The sequence below is a fragment of the Raphanus sativus genome, chromosome 4 (assembly GCF_000801105.2).
Source record: "Raphanus sativus cultivar WK10039 chromosome 4, ASM80110v3, whole genome shotgun sequence".
NCBI classification, from domain to species: Eukaryota; Viridiplantae; Streptophyta; class Magnoliopsida; order Brassicales; family Brassicaceae; genus Raphanus; species Raphanus sativus.
In genome coordinates this window covers 2,617,909-2,645,056 of record NC_079514.1, presented here as the reverse complement: position 1 = coordinate 2,645,056, position 27,148 = coordinate 2,617,909, and the positions used below count along the sequence as shown (strand labels likewise).

At 36.6% G+C, this 27,148-nt stretch overlaps 6 protein-coding genes across 8 annotated transcripts; 5 read left to right on the top strand and 1 right to left on the bottom strand.

Annotated features, from left to right (window-relative positions):
- Positions 1-804: 804 nt before the first annotated feature.
- On the top strand, positions 805-1,820 carry LOC108853333 (probable polyamine transporter At3g19553). Its single transcript, XM_018626756.2, has 2 exons — positions 805-999; positions 1,207-1,820. Exon 2 carries the CDS (start codon positions 1,231-1,233, stop codon positions 1,711-1,713), a length of 483 nt encoding a protein of 160 aa, XP_018482258.1. The 5' UTR covers positions 805-999; positions 1,207-1,230; the 3' UTR covers positions 1,714-1,820.
- A 637-nt stretch (positions 1,821-2,457) lies between these two features.
- Positions 2,458-3,953, top strand: LOC108851703 (V-type proton ATPase subunit c''2-like). Its single transcript, XM_018625163.2, has 4 exons — positions 2,458-2,710; positions 2,782-2,859; positions 3,296-3,466; positions 3,542-3,953. Exons 1-4 carry the CDS (start codon positions 2,556-2,558, stop codon positions 3,801-3,803), a joined length of 666 nt encoding a protein of 221 aa, XP_018480665.1. The 5' UTR covers positions 2,458-2,555; the 3' UTR covers positions 3,804-3,953.
- Positions 3,954-4,331: 378 nt separating this feature from the next.
- On the top strand, positions 4,332-7,539 carry LOC108854501 (probable boron transporter 7). Its single transcript, XM_057007778.1, has 11 exons — positions 4,332-4,473; positions 4,656-4,792; positions 4,873-5,148; positions 5,215-5,353; positions 5,454-5,619; positions 5,697-5,863; positions 5,947-6,120; positions 6,211-6,423; positions 6,501-6,835; positions 6,923-7,310; positions 7,402-7,539. The coding sequence occupies exons 2-11, from the start codon at positions 4,686-4,688 to the stop codon at positions 7,429-7,431; spliced, it is 1,995 nt and encodes a 664-aa protein (XP_056863758.1). The 5' UTR covers positions 4,332-4,473; positions 4,656-4,685; the 3' UTR covers positions 7,432-7,539.
- A 5,859-nt stretch (positions 7,540-13,398) lies between these two features.
- Positions 13,399-18,754, top strand: LOC108854500 (cellulose synthase A catalytic subunit 1 [UDP-forming]). The gene is made up of 14 exons (XM_018628074.2): positions 13,399-13,645; positions 13,964-14,159; positions 14,247-14,419; positions 14,618-14,732; positions 14,835-15,024; positions 15,141-15,407; positions 15,606-15,951; positions 16,035-16,172; positions 16,273-16,398; positions 16,509-16,721; positions 16,804-17,074; positions 17,154-17,350; positions 17,429-17,779; positions 17,863-18,754. Exons 1-14 carry the CDS (start codon positions 13,562-13,564, stop codon positions 18,448-18,450), a joined length of 3,255 nt encoding a protein of 1,084 aa, XP_018483576.1. The 5' UTR covers positions 13,399-13,561; the 3' UTR covers positions 18,451-18,754.
- Positions 18,755-20,408: 1,654 nt separating this feature from the next.
- On the bottom strand, positions 20,409-23,980 carry LOC108849948 (disease resistance-like protein DSC2). 3 transcript variants are annotated; one of them, XR_008944760.1, is made up of 6 exons: positions 22,935-23,980; positions 22,512-22,829; positions 21,222-22,430; positions 20,959-21,128; positions 20,663-20,871; positions 20,409-20,559 (listed from the first exon to the last, which is right to left on the bottom strand). XR_008944760.1 is itself a non-coding variant. In XM_057007740.1 (5 exons), the coding sequence occupies exons 1-5, from the start codon at positions 23,964-23,966 to the stop codon at positions 20,859-20,861; spliced, it is 2,748 nt and encodes a 915-aa protein (XP_056863720.1). In that variant the 5' UTR covers positions 23,967-23,980; the 3' UTR covers positions 20,409-20,858. The 3 variants fall into 3 exon arrangements, 1 of the variants encoding a protein (XP_056863720.1); XR_008944761.1 differs by having other exon boundaries at positions 20,663-21,128; XM_057007740.1 differs by having other exon boundaries at positions 20,409-20,877.
- Positions 23,981-25,184: 1,204 nt separating this feature from the next.
- LOC108853683 (probable disease resistance protein RPP1) lies at positions 25,185-27,080 on the top strand. Its single transcript, XM_018627099.2, has 2 exons — positions 25,185-25,713; positions 25,940-27,080. Exons 1-2 carry the CDS (start codon positions 25,271-25,273, stop codon positions 26,958-26,960), a joined length of 1,464 nt encoding a protein of 487 aa, XP_018482601.2. The 5' UTR covers positions 25,185-25,270; the 3' UTR covers positions 26,961-27,080.
- The last annotated feature ends 68 nt before the right edge of the window (positions 27,081-27,148 follow it).

Genomic DNA, 27,148 nt, shown 5'->3' with positions numbered 1-27,148 from the left:
AGCTGAGTCACTAAATCATTAATTTAAAATAATAGCCTTGATGAATATTCTATATAAATAAAAACAAATTTTATTTTATTAATATTAAATTTATATGTTATATTAGCTTTTCTTATTTGTCATATTTTTATTAGGTTTTAGATTTTTAGATAGGTTATTAATTTATTATTAGTTTCTAACTATTCACTAATTTATTTTAATGATATAAAGTTTATATGTTATATGCTATATTAAATAATTGATTACAAAATAATATTTTAGAATTATCAAAAAAAGATAATTCTTCTATATATATTCTTTTTTTTGTGCCTATCTGAAAACAATATTTTTATTATAAAAGTTAAAAAAAAAATTAAGATACAAAACAATTTATTATTAAATATTAGTCAACCAAAAAATATAAATATATTTTCTAAACTATCTCTAAGATATGAGTGTTTTAAAAAAAACTTAACACAATAATAAGTATATATTTTGATTAAAAGTATTTGATATATATAAATATTTTGATGTTTGATTTAACTATTTAAAAACATAAATAATAACTTATTATGCTGGTTTTAGATTAATAAGACATAAACTGATAAGTATTTATAAGAAATTTATTCCCGTATGTGCGGGCAAAACACCTAGTTTATAAAATATATACTGTATGGTATTAGTCGTATATTAATCTTCTTAGACCAGCCGCAACGGCGTTTCACGACGAGTCCTTAGCTCGTTAACATATGTTAACACGTGTGGGAAATTATTAAAAAAAGAAGGAATGGTAAGGACCAATCCTTAAATAAGGGGTTTACGGACTCGAGTCCGTATCGACGTGGCGTCTAGCCTGGCGAGTTTGTGTTTCGTGAAGAAAAAAAAAGTCGTCATTCTCGTTTCTTCTTCTCTCTGGTTCTCCGCTTCTCGACCCTTGTGGTTGATCAAAATTGTAAGCTTAAGAGTCTGCACTTCCTTCAATCTCTCTCCCTTGGTCGTTGTTCGATCCGTACATCAAAGGTAAGCTTTCATATGTATTTCGATGGAAAGTTGCTTCTTTTGTAGCACCCAAATAGGGAATTGTAATCTGTTCTTATTGGGTTTAAATAAAGTTGTCAACTTGTGTCTCGAGCTTGATCGTTGAGCTCTGTTTGATTCCTTAATCCAGATTAAAATTATAGAAGAATCTCTCCAAAGTTTCAATCTTTATTTGTTTGTCTCCCACAGGACTCTCTATCTCTCTCTTGTTTGATGGGTGAAGAGATAATCGCAAACGATGAAAACATCGCAGAGACGAAACCAAGTTCAAAGCTAACACTCTTGCCTCTCGTATTCCTCATCTTCTACGAAGTCTCCGGTGGCCCTTTTGGTGTGGAGGACTCTGTCAAATCAGGCGGCGGTCCTCTCCTAGCCGTTCTCGGCTTCCTCATCTTCCCTCTCATCTGGAGCATACCCGAAGCTCTAGTCACAGCAGAGCTCTGCCTGCCTCCTTCTTTGCTTCTTATCCTTGTGATGGTTTTAGCCACCGCTAAGACGTTTTTAATCAGCGGTGTGATCATTGTTCTCGGGTTCTGCTTGCACCCGTTCTTGGCACTTGTGAAGGAGAAACGATGGGCGAGATTCATCCCAGAGGAGACAAGACCAGTTTTAGAAGTTCCATCTGAGTCTCAGGTGGATGAAGAACATGGAGACGATGGGAGTTGTATAGTTTGTAGCACAGTAAGGTGTCTATGATTACAGTTTGATTATGTAAATGTGTACATCATAATCATTATCTGCTATGTATATGCAGTGAATGTGTTTTCGAAACATGAAACTGAAATAAACTATTGTGTTTAGAAGGATCCTCGTTAACACTCATAAGTTACCTTTTTCCTTAGTTATTTCCATCATCATTTCAGTAGCTAACTTTGGGTGTTTGCTTCTAGGAAGTGGTATGGGTCCTGATTTCCGAGTTCTTGTTTGAAAGAGTAGGAAGCAGGCTGACCAATACAACCGATTGTACAAAGTAATCTTCATGTGTCTCTATTCTTAATCTACTTTCTTGGAGTTATAGTACTGCATCTTCTAAAGGAGCAATGATTGAAGTATTCGAAGGCGATGCAAGAAATGTCCTATGCGAGGTTATTGATAAACACCATGCTTCTCTTCTCGTTGTTGGAAGTCATGGTTATGGAGCTATCAAGAGGTATACTTATTCTACTTTTTTTCTTTTTCTTTGTTAAGGACTCCATTAGCAGTCTTACCATTGGACATACCATTTAAATTAAGATCTTTAACTATTTAAACAAAAAAAATTAAAAAAAAATTAGTTTAATAATGCTAAGGATTTTATTAGCAGTCTCACCATTGCAGCTGCTCTTACGTTGCTCTTGTGAGCTGCATAATTATAATTAGAACTTTCAACATAGTTCAATCTAGAAATCTTACTCCTTACACAGATTCATTAACCTGTCCAAAGTAATACGGATTTGATAAACGAAATAAGTATTCATACTCGGCCCAAGCTCACAAAGACATCGAACGTCGTCGTTACAGCTTCCTTTTCCTCAAATATCTGGAGATCACAGGATCGTATGATCACGACCATTGCAGTAAGAGATAGAAGAATGTCTGGAATGGGGGTAGATGCGAGCTCGTGGGGAGCAGCGTTGGTGAGAATATCTCCGTACACATTCTCCGCAATCGGAATCGCCATCTCGATCGGCGTCTCAGTCCTCGGTGCCGCCTGGTAAATCCAGTCTTCCTTTTCTTATTATTCGCATTGAATCGTATTTCACCAAAATCTATTTGGTTTTCCAGGGGAATTTACATAACGGGAAGTAGTTTGATCGGTGCTGCCATTGAAGCTCCTCGTATCACTTCCAAGAATCTCATCAGGTAGGTATGAATCAAAGTTTTCAACTTTTATTGAGATTTAATCGAATCTTATAATGATTAGAGGGCAAAGTTGTTGACTTGGGGGGGGGGTTCAGAAGTTACATTGTCACATAATGATTTAGAGGATAAAGTTGTTGACTTGGGATCCACGGTGGAAAGAACTCGTCTTAGTTGTGTTTGTAATTTGATTTGTTGTTTCGGAGCTACAGTCTCTGAATAAGACTTAAGATGCTCTGTAACAACAATTTTGATATTGACATTACCTCCTCCTCCTCAACCCCCTTTTCTGAACCATATTGATTATGGAGAGTTTGGCTCTACAGAGGGTAATATTAGGGAAATGCCTAACTAGGATTGTTATGTTTGTAATTTGATTGGTTGTTATTACTGAGCTTTGAGCTCGGACTTTGAAGCATTTGTTCTTCTCTTGTGCCAGTGTAATCTTTTGCGAAGCTGTAGCTATATATGGCGTTATTGTTGCAATCATACTGCAAACCAAGTTGGAGAGTGTCCCAACTTCAAAGATGTATGACGCTGAGTCTCTTAGAGCTGGTTATGCAATCTTCGCATCTGGAATCATTGTTGGATTCGCCAACCTTGTTTGCGGGTCTGTACCTCCTTGCTCAAGTTTTGTTATTTTTGATTCCATTGTCGAATATGGTCACATTTTCTCCTGGTGCAGGTTATGTGTAGGAATCATTGGAAGCAGCTGCGCATTGTCAGATGCTCAGAACTCAACACTCTTTGTGAAGATTCTTGTGATTGAGATCTTCGGAAGCGCTCTCGGGTTGTTTGGTGTTATTGTTGGGATCATTATGTCCGCACAAGCAACATGGCCAACCAAATTGATCTCTGGTATCTTCATTGTTATATGGATACTCTCATTAGTGTCTAGAAGAAAAAATCTGTGTGAGGACTCAGAATCTTTTTTTTGGGATTCCTGATTTTTTTTTGTATTGTTTAAAACTTTGTAATAATTGGAGAACATCTTCTTCATCATGTTTGTATTTTCTTTGTTTTTTTCTTTGAAACAAAGACAAGAGTTTGTATATGATTTGTTGTTGGTTAATTATTGAAATTTAATGTTTCATCCAGTTGATATATTATCTATACCGTTATGTTTCTATTTCTCAAGAACTCCTGCAATGATGACTGCTCTCAAGGATAGAGTCGAAACCTTCACCTCACGTTTCCCCACTCCTGGAGTTTGAATTACAGTTGGTGTCTCACTGTCTTGTTGTATTTTTTTTTTTAAAGGTTTTATCAGCTTCTTTGCTTGCGTGTATCCCAAGTTTCAAAATGCTGTCATTTGAGTTTTTTAATCTGTAGCAAATCCAAAATAGTGATATTTGTTTTAACGTAAGGAGCAGCTATTTCGCTGGATGTTGTGAATGTATCTCACCCAATCTTTCTCCTCTCTCTCATTTTAATTTTACAAATATTGTCTCTCTCTAAAAACAGAAACAGAAAGAGAGAGAGAGAGATCCGGTAACAGAGTTTATCCTCCTCCCTTTCACCGTATCTTTACTCTAATCGGATCTCTCACGTTGGCGGATTTGCGTGCCTATCAAGGCGGCCAGGACCGTCTTTAGCTTTCTTCTTCTCCTCCTCCAGGTGCTGAGATTGTATTCTCTTCCTTCATGCTTACGTAATATAATGCATTCGTATCAGATTTGAAGATTCTCTCTCTGTCGCTTGATCGTTAGACATGATACATTGTTTGCTAGATAAGGCAGACATTGCATTTTAGTATATGATTTGCTAATTTTTTTTAAAGGTTTTGTTCATTGATCCAGAGCCATTGCTGATTCTTCTCGAGATCAGCCATGGAGGGAGTAGTAAACACCCCCTTTGCGGGAATCATTCACGATTTCAAAGGAAGAAGAAAGTGCTACAAACAAGACTGGCTTGCTGCCTTCAACTCTGGTGTTAGGTATGTCATGTCTTCATGCCTTATGCTCTCATTCCATGAAAACTTTTTGGTCCTCACTTTCTTGGTTCTATCATTATCAGGATACTGGCACCAACTCTCTACATTTTCATTGCCTCTGCATTGCCTGTGATTGCCTTCGGCGAGCAGTTAAGCAGAGAGACAGATCGAAGTCTTGGCATAGTTGAATCATTAGCTTCCACAGCTATTTGTGGAATCATTCATTCAATCTTTGGTGGACAACCTCTCTTGATAGTTGGGGTTGCAGAGCCCACTATTATAATGTATACATACCTTCACAGTTTCAGCAAAGGCAGGCCTGAGTTGGGTCAGAAACTCTACTTAGCCTGGGCAGGATGGTAATATCAACAACTACTAGTTCTATCATTCTCATTTCTTGCTAATTGCTCTTTTGTTTTTGACAGGGTCTGTGTCTGGACAGCAGTTTTGCTTATCCTTCTTGCAACGTTAAACGCAGCCAACATCATTTCTAGATTCACCAGAATTGCAGGAGAGCTCTTTGGAATGCTGATCACCGTTCTGTTTTTCCAAGAGGCTGTTAAGGTGCTCTGATGGGTAACTAATTCCATAGTAAAATGTCACAGAAGAGCCACTTCAACGTTGTTAAAACTTAAGAGATGTTTGTTGTTTCCTTAAAATGCAGGGAGTTCTCGGCGAGTTTCTTGTACCAAAATCTGAAGATCCAAGACTGGAAGTGTATCAGTTCCAGTGGCGGTACACCAATGGGCTTCTTGCAGTTATCTTCGCATTTGGTCTTCTTTACACTGCTCTTAAAAGCAGGAGAGCAAGATCATGGAGATATGGCTTTAGTATGTGAATAGCTTTCCTTGTCTGAATACTAATGAAATACTTGACAAGATTCATTAACTAGCTTTGTCTTTTGCAGGGTGGATGCGAGGTTTTATAGGGGACTATGGAACTCTTCTCATGCTTGTCTTGTGGAGTGCGTTCTCCTTCACAGTCCCTGGAGATATTCCTGAAGGAGTTCCAAGAAGGCTCGAAGTACCTCTTCCTTGGGATCCTGAGTCTTTGTATCACTGGACAGTAGTCAAGGTACAACTACTACAACCTAATAGAGAAAGACTTTTACAAACTTGTGTTGGAACATCGTTGATTGATGTTGTACAAATTTGCAGGATATGGGGAAGGTCCCACCTCTTTTTATTCTTGCTGCGTTTATACCAGCAATCATGATCGCAGGTCTATACTTCTTTGATCACTGTGTATCTGCACAAATGGCTCAGCAGAAGGAGTTTAATCTGAAAAATCCACCAGCTTATCACTATGACATCTTTATTTTAGGAATCATGGTATGATGCGTTATAAAACTTCTTAAATATGTTTTAGTACCTAACATGAATGAAAGTGAATACTAATTCATTTCTAAGTTGTTTTTGTAGACATTGATCTGTGGATTACTTGGACTTCCTCCTTCAAATGGAGTCATTCCACAGTCTCCTATGCACACAAAGAGTCTTGCAGTTCTTAAGAGGCAGCAAATGCGAAAGAAAATGGTCCAGAAGGCCAAAGAATGCATGAAGGCAAAAGCAAGCAAGTCAGAGATCTATGGAAAGATGCAAGATGTGTTTATAGAAATGGAAACATCACCCAAGGCATGTAAAACATTTATTCATTAGTTCATCTCTTATCAAGAACTTAATATCTCACCCAACATATGAAACTGGTTCAGGCTACCTCAGTGGCGAAAGAGCTAGAAAACTTAAAAGAAGCAGTGATGAAAGCAGACGATGGAGGAGGAGGAGGAGGAGACACAAAGGGGAAGAAGTTTGATCCGGAAGTACATATTGAAGATCATTTGCCCGTTAGAGTTAATGAGCAGAGAGTGAGCAATCTCTTGCAATCAATCCTTGTTGGATTGCTGATATTCGCAGTACCACTTCTCAGAATGATACCAACTTCAGTTCTATGGGGTTACTTCACTTACATGGCTGTTGATAGTCTCCCGGGGAACCAATTCTGGGAAAGACTTCTGTTACTTTTCATCACTCCTGGTCGTCGATTCAAGTACTGACATTCTTCTTATCCAACTTACATCTATTGAACTTATACAACATGTTCTGATATTTGCATTTTTGTTTAATGTGTGAACAGAGTTCTTGAAGGTTTACATTCGTCATTTATGGAGATTGTACCATACAAGTCCATTGTTATGTTTACACTCTTCCAGCTTCTGTATTTTCTGATATGTTATGGAGTGACATGGATTCCAGTAGGAGGGATTCTGTTTCCATTGCCATTCTTATTCCTCATTGCTATAAGACAATACATCCTTCCCAAGATATTTGATCCAGCTCATCTCCAAGTTTTAGATTCTTCAGAGTATGAAGAGATGGCTGGTGCACCACATAATATTCCTTTGAGTTCGGTAGAGATCAGTGAGGACGAGTTTTACGATGCAGAGATTTTGGATGAGATTACTACTAGCAGAGGTGAACTCAAGCATAGAACCTTAAGTGTCAGGGAGGGCAGATCCCAAATGGTAACTCAAACCAATTTTCGAAATAAACAGTTTATTAATCTTATATGGTTTGCACCTTCTTTTACATTTTGTTTGATGTAAATACTTTCAGGTGTATCCGGAAAACAGTGGACATTCCTAAAGTCTTGATACAGATCTTTGGAAGATGTTGCTTTCTAATAAACTGCAGATAAATTGCAAGAAAATGTTTAGAGGCAAGAGAAGAAGTATGCGCATAAAACAAAGATGGAGAAAAGCGAGTATACAACAACCAATCGTCCTCATTGTTTCTTCTATGAAACATGTTTTGTTTCCTCACTTTTGCTATAGTTTGCTCTCTACAAACTATTTACATACACCACAAAGCACACAAAAAAAGTACAGATTACAATTCTCTCATTTCTCTGCCTTTAGGACTAAAAATAGTAAGTTTTGTTTACTTCATTTTGTTTGTTAGAAGTAAAAGCTTAAGATATCACTGCCATAATGAGTCATTGACTGAGAAAATCACTTTATTCACTGAAAGAAGTTGCATTTTTACCATCTTTTTTTAGTTATAAACAAAATTGATTGTAAGATATAACAACTCCTTTGAAAAGTATAACAGTTTATTAGTTACCACATGGATTTAGGTTTAATAAGAGGAATTTTAATGGTGAGTTTTTAATCTTCAATATAGTAAAAGAAATATTCAATATAGTATAATTATATAGTTCAATGTTATTTTCTAAAAAAAATGTTATATCATTTACATGGAAACACATTGTCTAGAAGGGCACAGCAAATAGTATCTTCTGGTAGGGGGAAATTGTAAATTTTATGCATCCATGTCAGTCTTACCTATCAACCAAGCCACTTACCAAAAATGAATTAATAACATTCAAATAAAACAAGATAAATAAAATGCAGTAAAAATGACACAATGAAAAGCTTGATTGTCATATCGTTATGATTTTTGCTTCTTTTTGTTCTTATGTTCTTAGCTGGAGAACCCTATATATGGGTGACTCCTTAACATGCATATCCATAGAGAACGTAATGCGTACATGTAAGGTGTGTGAGTTTTTTCCTTTCAATAAGTGATTATCAATTTACGTACCGGGATGTATATGGGAACATTCGTTCTTGTGTCTAATATAACATATACAAAAATATTACAAGGGATACCAAAAAATTTAGATGCACTTGTCATTTTTCTCAAGGGTAGAAAAGGAAAAAAGTGACATGCGATTTGGTAATCATCACTTACCGCATCTGTCTAAGCTACGTAGACCCACAAAACAGTTACCAGAGGTCCAAATTAGACTATGTAGCTAATATATCTTTTTTGTTTATATCATTTATACGGAAACAAATTGTCTAGAATAGCACAACAAATAATATCTTCTAATATGTGGACATGTAAATCTGATGGATCCATGTCAATCTTACCTATCAACCAAGCCACTTAACAAAAATGAAATAAGAACATTAGTTTCAAACAAGATAAATAAAATGCACTAAAATGACACAATGAAAAACTAGATTTTCCAGTTATGATTTTTGCTTCTTCTTTTTGTAACCATAATGGGTTTTACAATGGAAAATTCTATTGAAATTAATAAAAGAATCTAAAATTAGTAAAATAAAAAGACAAATCTTGCTATAAAATAGTACATTTCTATATCGTATTACACTTTCAAATCTTGCTATAAAATAGTACATTTCTATATCTTGCTATAAGCGGTTGTTGTATGCTAATAGAAATAAGAACCATTGGATGCAAATAGAAATGTATAGATGAAATTAGACTTTTTGATATCTCGCTCTTTAATTTATGTTACTACGTATATTAACTACCTTGAAATATACACACGATCCAATAGACAGGCCATGTGGCTGTGTTCCCTTCCTTGCCACCTCCTCATTCGACGTCACTCATATACCTCATATATATGGATTACAGATAGAAGGTAAAACTATTATAACTTCATTAAAACGTCTTCTTCGAGGCAAAATGGATATAGCTAAAAATGCAATTTTAGAAAACTTGAATAATGAGAGAGACTCCGAACGTCTTCATACACCGTTTTTGTTTTCTGTTACCGTCACGTGACAATATATGCGTCCTAAAGAAGAAAAAGATAAATCATAAAGTTTTGTTTTTTTTTGTATTATTATAGACTAGTTGGTGATCAATTGATTATAATAATAAGAATTTATATATATATAGTTTAGTATATTTTTAGGAAGTTCCTGAGTAGTTTACAATAAATTGAAAATGATGAACGGTTGCTAATTTGTCCTTTTTTCCTTTTTAGTAGTCAGTTATTAATTAGTGTTTTCTTTTTATAATTATTCTTTTCTAATTATTTTTTAAAATAAAAAGTATATAATTCTTGTTAAATAACAAGTATATAATTCTATTTACTTGTTCAAAAAAGAAAGAAGAAGTAAAAACTCTTCTATTTATATTTGCGGTTGCTTTATATATATATATATATATATATAGTTTACATAACTCCCTGATATATATATAATGATTATTATTATTATTATTATTAAATTTTACCAAAAATTCCCTTATTAACCAAACACTTATGTCATAGCTGTACCCAAATTTCATATCCTTTTGATATATAATATGAAAAAAATTGTTTGGTGAATTAGATGTTTTTGTTAACTAACAAAATATCAAAGCTAAAGGAAAAAGTGTGAACTGTTAGGTGTAGCTATAGATACATTTTTTGGTAGTCAGTTGTTAGTGTTTTTCTTTTTATATATATTTAAAAGAATAAAAAACAACCAAGTATATGATTATTTGATCCATCTTTCATTCCTTGTAGTGCTAGGCAGTGGCGGAGCCAGAACTTTTTTTTACTGGGGTAAAAAAATGTCAAATATATTAAGTATAAAATTTACAAATGTATTTTTCATATTAGAATTATGTATTCTCTATAAATCCACATTCAAAATTGCAAAGGTAAAACAAATTAGTAAGATTTTTTTGTTTTATCACATTTTCAAATATTAAAACTGTGGAGGTGATTGGTTGGGCTTTAACTCCTTATTTTAGTTTTATTTATTTATAAATCACTAAACTTTACTAATTGTGTTGTATCTTTATTTTACTAGTTAAAACCTACATAAAATTTCTATAATTTTTTACCAATCGTGATTTAGCTTTATTTTTAAAGCTACAGCAAAAAAAATAAAGCAATTTTTACTAAAAATAAAGCAAATTTTAAGCTACAACAAAAAAATTAAAGCAATTTTTACTGAAAATTAAAGCAAATTTTACTAAAATTAAAGCAATTTTTACCTAAAATTACAGCAATTTTTACTAGTCGTGTTGTAACTTTATTTTTACTAGTTAATTCTTATGTATTTTAGGTAAAAAACCCAAAACTTTTTTATAGGCTGTAGAAACTATAAAAAAATTATCTATAATATCAAATAAATTAGAAAATAATAATTAAAAACATCTATAAATATTTAACTTAATTTTTGGTATTTTTAAAATTATTGAAATATTTTAAATAACATAATTATAATAGTAAACTTTGATAATTTATAAAAAAATATTAATATAAATTATTTAATTGGTAAAAATAATTATTTTATATACACATTACATATTTTACATATTTTATTTTAAAATATCTACAGCTTATAATTCACAGTTACAACAAATTTAACTAAAACAAAAATCTATGCAAAAAAATTTACAGTAACAACTTTACACCTACAACTAAAATTTTACAGCTAAATATTTAGAGCCACAGTCGAACCAATCGTCACCTATATTGTAATATTTTTTTATCAAAATCATGCGATAAATTAACTTAATCAATATCATTACTTAGTAAATAAGAAATTTCAAAAACGAATATATTATTTATTTGATAAATTAAAATTAATAATTTTAAAAATTGTCTACGTGTAGGCATTTTTCTGTTCTAACACTTATCAGTAGATTCCAATATACTGGATACATTTTTAGCCGATCTTTAGGGCATGCCCATCAGTGAACCCATGCTGAGGTTCACAATTTTAATATTTTATTTTTATTTTTTATTTTTTTTTCGTTTTACATTTTTCTAAAAAAAAAAAAAACTGACCAATAGCGGGCCGTCACGTGGTGTGGGGCCCACCAAACAGTAACGAGACGGGTTCATCCCGAAGGACTTTTGCAAGACGAGTTCAGCGTGTTTCATTATTATAATAATTTTTTTTGGTTGGGAAACGTGAGAACTTGTCCCACCAACCCTCAATGCAGCTGCCCTTATCTTCTATAAAAACTGCATCGATGGATTTGGGTTTGATTTGAGCTTTGTTTGTCAGCCTGTTTTGGGCTTTTTCTTTCTGGGCTGTTTTGGGCTTTTTCATTTTAAATGAAATGAGTCGACAGAAAAAATAGTAATACTAACATGGGTTTTTCTATAAAGCCTTTTAAAAATATTGACATGACCCAATATGTCATAATCACGCTGTCACCTGATTAGCATTTCAGTTGCCCCATTACAGACCCACTTATTCGTACTATTTGTTCTTAAGTTTATTTCGAGACATCAAGACTTTGGTTGCCAACAATAACCATAGCTTCCATTTTGTTTAGGAATATGGTGAATATTGTTGATCGGTTAGCAAAAAATGCCAGATTAATAATCAAAGTTATGTAATTTCTTGGCAAACCTCCAAAAATGGGGGTTATCATGCCTTTCTTATCTATCTTGCTGCCTTTTTCTACATATATAATTGAAAATAAAAAGTCATATTCTTTTTGATCAATTTTTTTTAATCAATAAAAAGTTATATTTATCTATGAATAACAAGTATATAAAATCAAAAAAAAAAAACTAAAACTAAAAGTAAAAGATAAAAACAAACTCATTCTAATTGTATATTCAATTTTCATATATCTGAGAACCACTAGTCTAAGAGCATCTTTAATGAGATATAAGTGGAGAGATATATCTTAAATGTGAAAAGTTAATAAAATAAAGTAAAAAATGAAATTTAATGTCATATCACCCTAATAATCTCACCAAAACACTTCTTGTGGAAGACCTTGAGATACACATGTCTGATCACTATTTCAATTTTTTTCTTTTATTATATTGTCCTAAGGGCATCTCCAACCCATAACACTATTTTAGTGTCAAAACAACACCATTTTAGTGTAATTTTAGCACTAAAATTTTTTTGACTCTCCAACCACAATACCAAATATTACACTAAAATGAATATTCTTTATTATTATATTATAAACTAAGATTCTTTTTGTTTTTGTTTTGTTTTGTTTTGATAAATGCTAATATTTTATGAAAAAAGCTATTAACTAATATAAAACTATAATAAAATAATATTTCTGTGTCAAATATACATATTTTATATAATATATTATATAACAGTTATATGAAAATATTATTTTATTTTGTAATTTAATTTTCAATGTGTAAATCAAACTTTGTTATATATTTTTATTTTTATTATGTGATCTATTTATAAAATAGTAATATAAATTAAATTTAATCAGTTAGATAGACAATATATAAATAAACAGCTTTGATTTGACATAAGAGAAACAGTTTTGAAAAAAAAAATAAAAAAAAAAGATTTGCCGTCGCTACAGTGCATCACCAAATATGGTGTGACACTGTAGTAAACAAAGGAATCACACTATTATACCGTTTGTTTTACCGTGCCGTTGGAGAAAGAAAACGTCAAATCCTACACTATTTTAACGTTATAGCGTCTGGTTGGACTTGACCTAAGATGTGTTGAAATACACCAATAAAGATGTTCTAATAGGCCTACTCAGATGATCACAATTCATATTTTTTTTATTCTTTTTCTCCGACTGTAGCTAATTACAGTATTGTCATGTCTCATAACTTTTTAAATTGAACATTTTGAACCTAATTACAGTATCGTCATGTCTCCACCGACAGATGATAGCAGATTTGTTGTCCTGTCTCAATCTTATTACAATCTGGCCACGTCACATACTAGCTGGCTCGTCTAGTGGGGAAAGCCAACGGCTCAGCTTTAATAAAAGAACACCTATAATATAATTCGAGCCAAAACTATAGGAGACGAAGAGGCTACCGTCACCATTCTCCGGTGAAATAATATTCATCTACTTATCATTTAAATAAAATTTAAAAAAAAATAAAGACACGGCAATAAAATAGACAAAGCAGATTGGTGTTTGAAGCTGAGAGAGATCAAAAGAAAGAAAGAAAGAGAGTGTCAGTGTTTGAACATCTCTCTGTCGGTGTGATCTGACAATGGAGGCCAGTGCCGGCTTGGTTGCTGGTTCCTACCGGAGAAACGAGCTCGTTCGGATCCGTCACGAATCTGACGGCGGCGGGGTTCGTGTTTTTTTCCCTCGCTTCATTCTCTTCAAGTGTTTCTAGATCTCATCTAGTTTCCTCCATTGGGATCTTGAGTTGCTAAAGATGGAAACTTTCATGATTGTTTGTGATTTAGTGATCATTTCCTTTTATGTCGGTGAATTTTCAGTTTTAGGTTCTTGATCTAAGGCTTGTGTAATAGATCTTTAGCTACCAAAGTTTAGTACTTTACTTATAGCTTCACTAGATCTCCCTGGATCTACATTGAGTTTTGAGATGGTTCTTGTTATTAATATCAATAAACTAACAGTTGGTGTGACGTTGATGACAATGCAGTCCAAGACTTTGAAGAATATGGATCCACATACATGTCAGATCTGTGGTGATAACGCTGGTCTCACTGAAACTGGAGATTTTTTTGTAGCTTGCAATGAATGTGCCTTCCCTGTGTGTCGTCCTTGCTATGAGTACGAGAGGAAAGATGGAACTCAGTGTTGCCCTCAATGCAAGACTAGATACAGACGACTCAGGGGTTAGTAGTTAGTCTTTATTCCTTCGTTTGGAATCTTTTGCTCTTTGTTGGTGTATGTGTGCTGAACAACGTTTTGGATTGTTGTAGGGAGTCCTCGTGTTGAAGGAGATGAAGATGAGGATGATGTTGATGATATCGAGAATGAGTTCAATTACACCCAGGGTGCTAACAAGGGAAGACGCCAACGCCGTGGTGAAGAGTTCTCTTCCTCTTCTAGACATGAATCTCAACCAATTCCTCTTCTCACCCATGGCCATACGGTAATGATCTACATCTAAAGTGATCTGTATTACTCAAGCAGTGTCTAGATTACAGATCTTTTATTTGCTTTTCACTTCAATGCTAACTGTGAACAATCTTTAACAGCAAGTTCTTTTATCTTACATGATTTCCATGTTTAGAAATAGAATTTATGTCGTTTTTCTCTATAGATTCTTGACATTTTTTTCTATACACAGGTTTCTGGGGAAATACGCACGCCTGATACACAGTCTGTGCGTACTACATCAGGTCCATTGGGGCCTGGTGACAGGAATGCTATTTCATCTCCATATATTGACCCACGCCAACCTGGTATTCACATTCTTTTTGCTTTGAGCACCAGGCATTAGTTATATGTCATTTTTACATTATTTTGTGTGGACACTAAGTGATAGCTCGTTCTAAAAATTGCAGTCCCTGTAAGAATAGTGGACCCTTCGAAAGACTTGAACTCTTATGGGCTTGGAAATGTTGACTGGAAAGAAAGAGTTGAAGGGTGGAAGCTGAAGCAGGAGAAGAATATGGTACAGATGACTGGTAAATACCATGAAGGGAAAGGAGGTGAAATTGAAGGGACTGGTTCCAATGGCGAAGAACTCCAAATGTAAGTTGAAGAACTACTAGAACCAAGATCTTTCTTGCTTTATATGTTTTTTTTTTTCAAATTTGAGTGTTATTCCTTAGTTTCCTTCCACTCAATTATGGATGTCTTACATGCAGGGCTGATGATACGAGGCTGCCTATGAGCCGTATTGTGCCTATCCCGCCTTCTCATCTCACACCTTACCGGGTTGTGATTATTCTCCGGCTTATCATCTTGGGATTCTTCTTGCAATATCGTACAACTCACCCAGTAAAAGATGCTTATCCACTCTGGCTGACCTCAGTTATTTGTGAGATCTGGTTTGCATTTTCTTGGCTTCTTGATCAGTTTCCCAAATGGTACCCCATTAACCGAGAGACTTATCTTGACCGTCTCGCTATAAGGTTGGTCTTTAGGTCTATGCATCACACTCTTTATCTTATTTTTTGTGCTAATTTGATACCTTCTTCCACAATGGTGCATATCAATAAGTTTCTGACTAGATCATGATAGGATCATGCCTAATGAAGTGCTTCTTAAGAGTAGAGCTAAGCTATTAAACTGACGATATTTAATGGATTGATTATGGTTTCATATTGTAGATATGATCGAGACGGGGAACCCTCACAGCTAACTCCTGTCGATGTGTTTGTTAGTACTGTGGACCCACTGAAAGAGCCTCCTCTTGTAACAGCAAACACAGTCCTCTCGATTCTTGCGGTGGACTACCCTGTAGACAAAGTAGCCTGTTATGTTTCAGATGATGGTGCAGCGATGCTTACGTTCGAATCTCTTTCTGAAACTGCGGAGTTCGCAAAGAAATGGGTGCCATTTTGCAAGAAGTTTAGCATTGAACCCAGGGCCCCTGAGTTCTATTTTGCTCAGAAGATAGATTACTTGAAGGACAAGATCCAGCCTTCTTTTGTTAAAGAGAGGCGAGCTATGAAGGTCATTTGAAAATCTCCATCTGCTTCTCATCCATTAGAAAAACTAGAGATTGACTCTAAAATTTCTTTTCCTTGTAATGACAGAGAGAGTATGAGGAGTTTAAGGTGAGGATCAATGCACTTGTTGCTAAAGCACAGAAAATCCCTGAAGAAGGCTGGACAATGCAGGATGGTACTCCCTGGCCTGGTAACAACACCAGAGATCATCCTGGAATGATACAGGTACAGTGATGCAATCCCTTATCAAAGCGAGAGTAATGAAGTTCCTAGCAACAATTTCAGAATATTATATTTATGCCGCATCGTTTTGTTTCAATTTCAGGTGTTCTTAGGACACAGCGGAGGTCTGGATACCGACGGAAATGAGCTGCCTAGACTAATCTATGTCTCCCGTGAAAAGCGGCCTGGATTTCAACACCACAAGAAGGCCGGAGCTATGAATGCATTGGTTTGTTAGCTTTTCCTTTCTTGTTGAATGCCTAGGAAGCTTTCTTCTTCATATTCTTTCGTCTGGAGAATATTGTTCCCTCCTGATTTAGATTCTCTTTACTTTTACAGATCCGCGTTTCTGCTGTTCTGACCAATGGAGCCTATCTTCTGAACGTGGACTGTGATCATTACTTCAACAACAGCAAAGCTATTAAAGAAGCAATGTGTTTCCTGATGGATCCTGCTTATGGAAAGAAGTGCTGCTATGTCCAGTTCCCACAGCGTTTTGATGGTATTGACTTGCACGATCGATATGCCAACAGGAATATTGTCTTCTTCGATGTGAGCTGCGCTCCCCCAATTCAAACAGAGTCTTTTTCATTTGTTCATATTATTTATTGGATTACTTTGCTACTTTGTGCAGATTAACTTGAAGGGGTTAGATGGAATCCAGGGTCCAGTATATGTGGGTACTGGTTGTTGTTTCAATAGGCAAGCTCTATACGGATATGATCCTGTTTTGACTGAGGAAGATCTTGAACCAAATATTATTGTGAAGAGCTGTTGTGGCGGCTCAAGGAAGAAAGGAAAGAAGAGCAAGAAGTATAACTATGATCAACAGAGGAGAGGCATCAACAGAAGTGACTCCAATGCTCCACTGTTCAATATGGATGACATCGAGGAGGGTTTTGAAGGTAAGATTGAGCTTATAGTGTAATAACATCAGTTCCTCATCTGATGGTATAATCTTACATCATTCCCTTTTGATTGCAGGATATGATGATGAAAGGTCTATTCTAATGTCCCAGAAGAGTGTAGAGAAGCGTTTTGGTCAATCGCCAGTGTTTATTGCAGCTACCTTCATGGAACAAGGTGGCATTCCACCAACGACCAATCCTGCTACTCTTCTCAAGGAGGCTATTCATGTTATAAGCTGTGGTTACGAGGACAAGACTGAATGGGGAAAAGAGGTTCAGTTTTGAAGACTTTATGATCTCTTTCCTCACCTCTCTTGATGGCATCTTATTTGGCTTTTTTATTTTGGTTAGATTGGTTGGATCTACGGTTCTGTGACAGAAGATATTCTTACTGGGTTCAAGATGCATGCCAGGGGTTGGATGTCCATCTACTGCAATCCTCCAAGACCAGCGTTCAAGGGATCTGCACCAATCAATCTTTCTGATCGTTTGAACCAAGTTCTTAGATGGGCGTTGGGATCCATTGAGATTCTTTTGAGTAGGCATTGCCCTATCTGGTATGGCTATACAGGAAGGTTGAGACTCTTGGAGAGACTCGCTTACATCAACACCATTGTCTACCCTATTACAGCTCTCCCTCTCATCGCCTACTGTATCCTTCCTGCTTTCTGCCTCATCACAGACAAGTTCATCATACCAGAGGTTCGTTAGACTATATGTCAAAAACCTTTATTTCAGTCTTCATCATCTCTTATTTAAAAAGCTATAACAACGTTGTTGTGCAGATAAGCAACTACGCGAGTATTTGGTTCATTCTTCTCTTCATCTCAATCGCTGTGACTGGAGTTCTAGAGCTGAGATGGAGCGGTGTGAGCATCGAGGACTGGTGGAGAAACGAGCAGTTCTGGGTCATTGGTGGAACATCTGCTCATCTTTTCGCAGTCTTCCAAGGTCTACTCAAGGTTCTCGCGGGTATAGACACTAACTTCACTGTCACATCCAAAGCCTCAGACGAAGATGGGGACTTCGCGGAGCTTTACATCTTCAAATGGACAGCTCTTCTCATTCCACCGACCACAGTCCTAGTTGTGAACCTCATAGGCATTGTGGCTGGTGTCTCTTATGCTGTGAACAGCGGGTACCAGTCATGGGGACCGCTCTTTGGAAAGCTTTTCTTCGCCTTGTGGGTCATTGCACATCTCTACCCTTTCTTGAAAGGTCTAATGGGAAGACAGAACAGGACGCCAACCATTGTCATCGTCTGGTCTGTTCTTCTGGCGTCCATCTTTTCGTTGCTTTGGGTCAGGATCAATCCCTTTGTCTCTGTCACTCCAGCTGCCAACCCCAATGTCGTCCCAGGGGGTGTCTTTTAGACCCTATTTTTTTATATATATATTTGTAAGCGGAAATGCGCAATGGGACACTCTAAATCCTCTAAAGCCCCCAAAACCAAGTGAGTGAACCAGGCGGTTAGCTTTCTCTGAGTAGGCAGAGAGTTGTGAAGTTTTTGGTACTTTGTCACCGTTGTGATGATTTATCTCTTTTGAAACAGAGCCACAAGTGGTATTTTAGACCTTATTTTTTTTTTATATATTTGTAAGCGCAATGGGACACTCTAAATAGAGCCAGAAGTGATATTTTGATATTATTATATATGTATTTATTTATTTTGCTTCACCATGTTAGACTCAACATTTGTAATGTTGGAGCTTGGTTGTTGTCCTAAAAGGAATTGAAGTCTATATATGATAAGCATTTCACTTTAACAGACGTTTTATTTCAACAATTTGAGATTTATATGAATGATTATTTAAACTCATTGTAACAAGTATTATACTGCTCAATGATAGGAAATTAATCAGTCGATGGAAAAACAAAAAGAAATATTTTTCCATCGCATTACAAGTGAGATTAGTCAATTTGTCACTGTTGTCACTGACCACCACAAACCACAATTGACTTTTTCCATTGCAACAACGCTGTGGAGGAAATTCCCGGTGTGACTTAAACTGAATAGTGTTAGTTGAGAACAGGCGAGGAGACTTACAGCAATGTGGAGAGACAAAACCCCATGGGCCACACACAGTAATACTCGTCCAGCACCGAGCATGAAGAATCGAGAGCTGCCACTATCCATTAGGGGTGGGCAAAATATCCGTAAATTTTGATTCGATTCGTTATTTGTTTCGATTTGATTCGAAAATTCCGAATATCCGTAACTTAACAAATCGAAGCAAATACTAAAATCCAATATCCGTCAAAGACGAAGCAAATCACAAATACTAATATTTTTAGAAACGGATATCCGATCCGATCCGTTATATAAATATATATGTATACATGTTTATAAAATTATATAATATATATACTTTTATATCTCTATATAAGTTTTATAATGTTTTTATTCACTGAATTAATTATTTAGTTATTAAATTTTTTGAAAGTATATAGTTTTTTTGAAAAATTATGATGAGATATTATTATTTTATTATATTTTCTTCTTTTTCTTTTATTTTTATTTATTTTTTAATTTTTTATTATTTTTTTACGGATCGAATCGGATAACCGGCAAAAATTCGGATATTCACAGATATCCGGTGCACCGGATATCCGAAGAGTTACGGATCGGATCGAATCGAAAAATCGAATATTCGTAGGGAACGGATCGGATCACGGATATCCTTAAAAATCCGGATATCCGCTCCGTGCCCACTCCTACTATCCATGTCATGAAACTGACAATCTTGTCCTAAAAAGTTGTATTATTGTTAAAGAATCGGAAAAATGATCATTAAAATCTCCAACTTACAAATTATGGCCCATTTAAAACATAAACTTTGGTTTAGACATCAAATTTTCATTGACTTCATAGCATGATGGAAGTCCGACTATAGCTCGACGCGCTGCTTCAATTGCTCGATAGTATGAACTAAAACGCAAATTCGAAAAGGCCTCTTTTCAAAGGCCGAACATCAAGGAAGAGTTTGTTGGATTTGAAGTAATGAGCTTTACTGGGCTATCTTAAGTAGACTCAGTTAACTTTTTTTTTTTGGTTAACTTTTTTGATAATAAAATGGTGACAAAGTGTCAGAGCGACAGCAGAAGAAAGTATTTATTCCGTACGTTGTTGATCAGTTATTGCTGCTTACACAGGGCAAAGATTTGGTAGGAGTACAGAACTGTTGAAGCTAGAAGATTTGATTGAACAACTTAATGCTAGAACTGTAGCTGCCTCACCATTCTCTTATGATGTTAAAAGGGAAGACGTGGAAGCAAAGGTTGTATGCCTGACATTTTCCATTTTACAGGAGAGGCAAAAGGTGATATATGGTGAACAAAAAAAAACTTGCTCAGCACCAAGCGTACAGACTAAATCGCAAATTACATATGTAATTTTAGCACACTCTTACAACATCTGGAGCTTCTTTCCTTCATTTTAACAGCTCTTGTTGTGTATATCGTTTTAAGTGCTTGCTCAACACCTGTGGAGTAGAAAACGTTTATGAAGTTAAGTGCTTGAATGATAAAGATGCCTCTCCAGATGTCTAAACAGATTTCTTTTGAAGGAGGAGGAAGAGGACGTACTTCTTGTGATGGTTTTGGACAACTCTCAGTCCGAGCTACTCGGCTTGCTCACGGTCTTCCTTCTGCCATTTAATCCCATGCCTTATTTCTCCGTGGAAGGACAAGCTGCTTCTGAGGTGTGGGAAGAAGCATTAATTGCAGGTTTTATTAAACAGTTTTGACAGTAATGAAAGTATCATTGAACTTCTTCATTCAGCTAGTGGATTTGACTGCAGCTGAAAGAGAATGATACACACATAAGGTGTTGATGAACTGAACGATTCCCTTCAAATACAACCCGGGATGACAATCGTTACCTAGCTATTGCCCATCGTCTACATAATATGAAGACACCCATACACAGAGCAAACGCCATTAGTTTCAAGGTTCTGGAGCTAAAACGCCTTGTGGAGATTAATCTGACAGTCAGCCCTTGATCACGCGTATCCAATATCTTAGGTTTCTGGATGCAAGAACATAATGGTACCTATTAGACGGAATAAAAGAAAGTTAGCTTTTGCATATAGAGAGACTGAGAGAGAGAGAGTAATGATTAATTACAGTAGAGGGTTTTTTTTACCTCTTCACTACGTCTTCCAGATGGAAAACGAGTGAATTGACTTGAAGACTGCTTCAGTTGGAAGCAAGGGCTGAGATCAAGGTCATCAGCAGAATGATCAACTGAAAGGGAAAAAGTTTCCAAGGAGTTGCAGCCATGTGAATATAGGTGCTTGATGCTCAAGGGAAGCTCTGACAGTGATTTCAGTTTCTTGCAATAGTTGAGGCAGAGAGTTATCAGCGAGGAGAGGTCTTTGATGCTTGTAGGAACTGTTTCAAAATCGTGTCGACTGATATCTAAATATGTCAACTTTGTAAAAAGACCAAGCTGATCTGACAATGACTCAACATTTCTGCAGTTGTCAAGCCGAAGCTCAAGCAAACTGTATCCGACCTGGTCTTTTTCTGCATGAGGAAGGCTAACCAATGTGTGGAGGTTGGTACAATCAGAAAGTGTGAGAGTCTCCAGCTGATATATTTTCGGCAAAGCTTCAAGTCTGCGGCAGTTACAAAGCCTCAGGTGTTTTAACTTGGTAAGGTGAATCATTGATGGAGGTAAACCCCTGAAGTAGTTTCCACTTAAGTTCAACTTCTCTAGGTTTCGCATGTGGTGAATGTCATCTGGTATTTCTTCGATGTTTATGTTGATTAGGCTTAACTCCATCAACCAGGGGAAGTATGAAAAGCTGTAACACTTGAAATGATCCCTTTGCTCACTGTAGTTATACTGCACGATGTGAAGCAATTTAAAATTGTAGGGAGGTGACATGAGCATAGGCATAGCTGTTTGCTGCTCCAACATCATCAGTTCATGAGGGATTTGTTGCTCAGAAACAAACAAAAGATGCTGTGCATATCCTCCAATAACCTTCAACTCAATTTTTAAGTTTCCCTTGATTGATAGATTTGTAAGAGAAATGTCTCCAGACTCTTTTGCTAACGGTTCTGCATCAAGAAAATCCACGTGGACCGATCTAACGTGCAAGCTTCTGCCTTCAAAGGAAGTAGCTTCAGATTCTTCTATTATGATCACTAGATTCTTTAGCCCATCGCAGTTGGATAGATCAAGTGTCTGTAGCCTAGGTAGGCTGCAAATGGACTCTGGAATCCTTGTCAGGGAAATGCAACCTTCCAGCATCAACTCCTCTAGATACACTGCTTCCTGAAGATCTGGAAGTTCTTTTAGAACCATAGATCCCGTAAGATTCAGCCTTTTCAGATGAGAAAGTCTCTGACATATTATTGCAGCAAAACAATGTTGGAAAAACATTTAAAATCTCATGTACAAGATTAGTTTTGTTTGGTAACATACCGGGGAGCTTCCACTCCAAAGAGTTGTGAGGTTGCTGTGGCACAGAAGTATTTCTACAAGACAATCTGTAATGATACTGGAAGGCAAGGTTGTAAAAGGATACGCATCCCACTGTAGTAATCTAAGTTTATTAGGTAGTAAAATTCTGTTTGGATTGTTCTCTTTCATTGAAATCAAATTCAATTCTTCATAAGGCCTGTAGTTGTAGATATTCAGAAATTTGAGATTCTCCGTCTGCTTGAAAACTTTCAAGTCGATATGAATATTGTAAGGCAATTTAGAAACATCTAGCATGATTCCTTCAGTTCTGGTTGCACCCTGATATATATAATATAGTAGTAGTACATTTATCAAAAAGAGGAATCAAGGCATAACCAACCTAACCAAAACAAAAGGCAAAAGACATCTTTGTGGAGGGCTTACTTCATTGTCTGCAAGTAGATTTATGTCGTACCAGTCCCACAAGATTGATTCTAGAGCAAGGTTGTTGCCTGATTCGAGATACACTATACGTCTTCCCCTTTCCTCCAGCAAATAGTGCATATCTATACGGCCATTAGCAGATACATCGATGAGAGACTTTTCCGCCAGAGCCCTTATCCCAAATTCACCACGGTGAAGAAGGGTCTTAACACGCGAGACAAGTTCTCCATTGAAAAGGCATGCGACATGAAGAAAAGCAGTCTTACTAACTTGGTCCAAGCTCTCATAGCTAACATTTACGATTCTTGAAAAATTATCGTAAGGAGCCTTTCTAAAGGAATCTAAAGCCTGAGGCCACTCCACTTCGGACTTCCCTCGGAATGAAGTGGCCAAAGCCTCGAGGGCTGAAGGAAGACCTTGAGCAAGCTTCAAAACACGACTTGAAAAATCTGAGTAGACAGGAGAAGGAGGTTTTCCTTCTTTAAAAGCAATCCGCTGGAAGAGTTGGATTGCTTGATCATCATCCAAATACTTGACGTCGTACACTTGACAGGAGTTAAGCAGCCTCTTATACCGCGTGGTTATGATAACTCGACTCCCTGGTCCAAACCATTTAACCTCTTTTGCCAGGGCATCCAGCTGTCTCACATCATCAACGTCATCAAAGACTAGAAACACTTTGAAGTTTCTAAGCCTGCACTCAAGTTGTTGTCTTCCGTGTTCAATGCTTTCCAGCATCACATTCTTTTCATGCAAGATGTTGGAAAGAAGTTGAGTTTGTAGATGTAAAGGACCATGTTCTCTACAGAGCTTCGAAACGTTTTCCATGAAATAACGACGATGAGGTGAAAATCCAAGTTTGTGCTTTTCGTAGAGATACTTTGCTATGGTGGTTTTGCCAATGCCTCCTGTTCCTACGATTCCTATGATACGAGGATCATCATCATCCTTGGAGTCCATGCCCAAGAGAGGGTTGAGAACTTCCATGTGATCTTCCATCCCGACAACATCACCGAAAGGTATTGGCGACATAGCTAACAGCCTGGTTAAAAACTATATAGTTAATAGTATTTTGTAGTGTTTTGTAATCGATAAAGTCAACTTTATTTCTTCTCGGTTAAATCTGGATGTGATCTGATACAGAAAAATAAACTTAGTTGTGGCCATGACCAGATTATCCAATCGAGTATCACAAAGCCATATGTAGAAGATTAGAACCCCAAAGAAAATGCAACACTTTATGTGGCAACAGCTGACGAGATGCATCGTGATTCCAGAAAGATTAGCATTTAGACATCTAAACATCGATAGGACTTATCTTAGTTGCGGTGATCCAAAAGAAACCATAAATCACCTCTTTTTTTAATGTCCACCAACATTGTAGATATGGACTTTATCGGACTATATGTTCCATTTAGATTACTTCCCGAATCCTGAATCCCTCTGTTTATCAAAACATAGACTTCTTTTTTGGAGGAAAAAGATGTGGTATATTTAGCACCACTTATTGAAATCTTTTCATAGATCCTATGATTTATTTGGAAGATAAGAAATGATAAAGTTTTTAATGGAAAAGATGTCTCACTTGTTGACACTCTTCAATTAGCTAAGAGAAGAAGAAGATGATATACCATCTCTTCTCCCAGCTATTGGTTCAACCTCATCCATAGTCACCCAAATCCCAACCTGCCAAATTGATGTCTCATGGGTCAAACATAGTTGTCAGTGGTCTCGGATGAATTTATAGGAATCAATTGGGGGTGGTGGAACACTTTGGACTGCAAAAATGCCGGCAAAGCATTTTGACTTTCCATGCGAAGATGGAATGACTTATTTGGGCGATATCTTTTTTACGTGTTATTATCCGTGATATATATATACAGATAGACTGCTCGGACTTAGTGGACATGATTGTAAACACAATCGATTGACCAGGTTTTGCTTCTGTGTAGTCTTATTCCGTCTCATACGAGATCGTTTTCGGTTCAGCATCTCCCATATCCCCAGAGCGAGGAACTTGCGAGCAGACTCCCCGGCAAAAGAGGCGTCCTCCTGTCTTACGTAAATCAAACTTGGTCGGATTAAATGAATCTTCAGAAAGACTCAAACTCAACCACCACATCTTAAAAAAAAGGTGTTGATTAAAATATACATATATATATCAACGCTACTAGAGACAAATTTAAAAATGTCTTTTTTTTTGTCTTTTGTAGTTGTCTCTGTCTTTAAAATGATAATAATTAGAGAAAAACGAACAAAGAAGCAAACATAATTCAAAGAAAGGACCCTTTGGCTAAGTTGTTTCCGATCTCTCTGATACCTTCGGATCTTAGGTGATGAAGTTCGATGTTTTCGTCAGTTTCAGAGGAATCGACACACGAAGAACTTTCGTTAGCCATCTTTTCCTTGCACTGTTTAAAGAGCAGTTCAAGACTTTCAAACAAGAAGAAGAGATACCATTGAATCAACCAGCTTCCTCTCAAGTGATCGAGGCAATTGAAAACTCCGAAATTGCCATCGTCGTCATATCGAAGAACTACACTGCTTCAGTCTCGTGCCTTGATGAACTGGCGAAGATAACTGAGTGTTGGAAGAAACAATCCTTGGTGGTGGCACCAGTCTTTTACGAGGTTGATCCTTCAGATGTTTTAGGGCAAGCAAGCAATCTTGGGGAGGATAACGATGGAGGTAACAGCAACAACTTGGAGAAGGTGGAGAGATGGAGAAACGCACTGGCCAGTTTAGTTGATATCTATCAAGAAGTATACTCCTCTCAATGGTATCTTGAATTTACCCAAAACTTCTAAATCTACACTTTAGATTATTTATGCACCAAATACTTCTAAGTACTCTTATATTAGATTTAGAAACTCTCTCAAACTAAATCAATATGTTTCTCTTGATGTTACATCTCTCTCTCTCTCTCATGAGAACTCTTTATATAGGACTAAGCTACTCCTTACTTTACAAGATAAATTCTTGACCTCTTTCCTGCGTCGTCATAGGGAGGATGGCGGCTCGAGTGAGGATGAAGACACAGACGCGTCCACTATTTCAAGACTTATGAGCCACGTTTCTGAACTTTTGAGACCACACGTTCAAATGTCAGCGGTTAAAGGGAAGTCTGACCCAACTGGAGTTGCCACCAGCAGGATGGAGCTTGTTAGAGATGCTCTCAGGAGAATAGCTTGGAGAATTATGAATGCACAAACGCTTAACAGTTTCAAACCTACTACGCCTGCAAGGAGCATAACTTATTATCAGTCTCAATTGGCTCCTCCATCTATTGATTTCAATAGCCTTGTTGGGATGGATCGGCAAATGAAAGAAGTGGAAGCATTGCTGCTTAGTATGGATTCCATAGACGAAATGGGCATTTGGGGTGATCAAATACTTGTAGGCAAAACCACACTTGCGAGATGTGTTTACCAAAAGATCTCACCACAGTTTCAAGATCACTACTACTACTTTGAAAAAAACTCCCAAAATTCTGCTCGAGGCATTGATTCAACGTGTTTGCTAGAGGAAATCACAAGAGCTGCTGCTCTAGCGACAAGTCTAGCGCCAGATAGCAGCCTCTTTGAAGTTGTGAATGCAAATCTTGGACATCGGAAGGTTTTGCTTATTGTTGATTTTTCTGGCATTGGCCAACTCGAAAATATCAGAAAGATTGCCAGTCGGTTTGGTCCAGGGAGTAGACTGATCTTTGTCACCCAGGGCAATTATGATCTACTCCGATGTGGAATCAAACACCTCTACGAAGTTGAGACTCTGAGATATGATGAAGCTCTTCAACTCTTTTCACAATATGCCTTCAAACGAGAACACGTCCCTAGAGAGTACTACCGTCTCTCCGTTCGTGCTGTCCTAATCACAGGTCGTATCCCACTCGCCCTTAAAGTCTTCGGCTCCTTCCTACACGGGAAAGTCATCAGTGAATGGGAATTCGAGCTGTGTAGACTCGAAGCATCCCAGGTTAACTGGGTTGCAAACGTTTCCAGCTATATCGGAAATGCCCTCTCTTGAAGAAGATGGCTATGCCTATGCATGTTGAATGATCAAAATGTGGAATCAGAGTTCAAACTTACACCATGTTCATAGACTCTGTTGCTTTCTATATTTCCCTATTGTGTGTGTTCTAAGATCATGCATCGTTTTATGATCACTACTTTATGAGTTCTTGAAGCCGCTTTCGTCGAAGAACCATGTCAAAT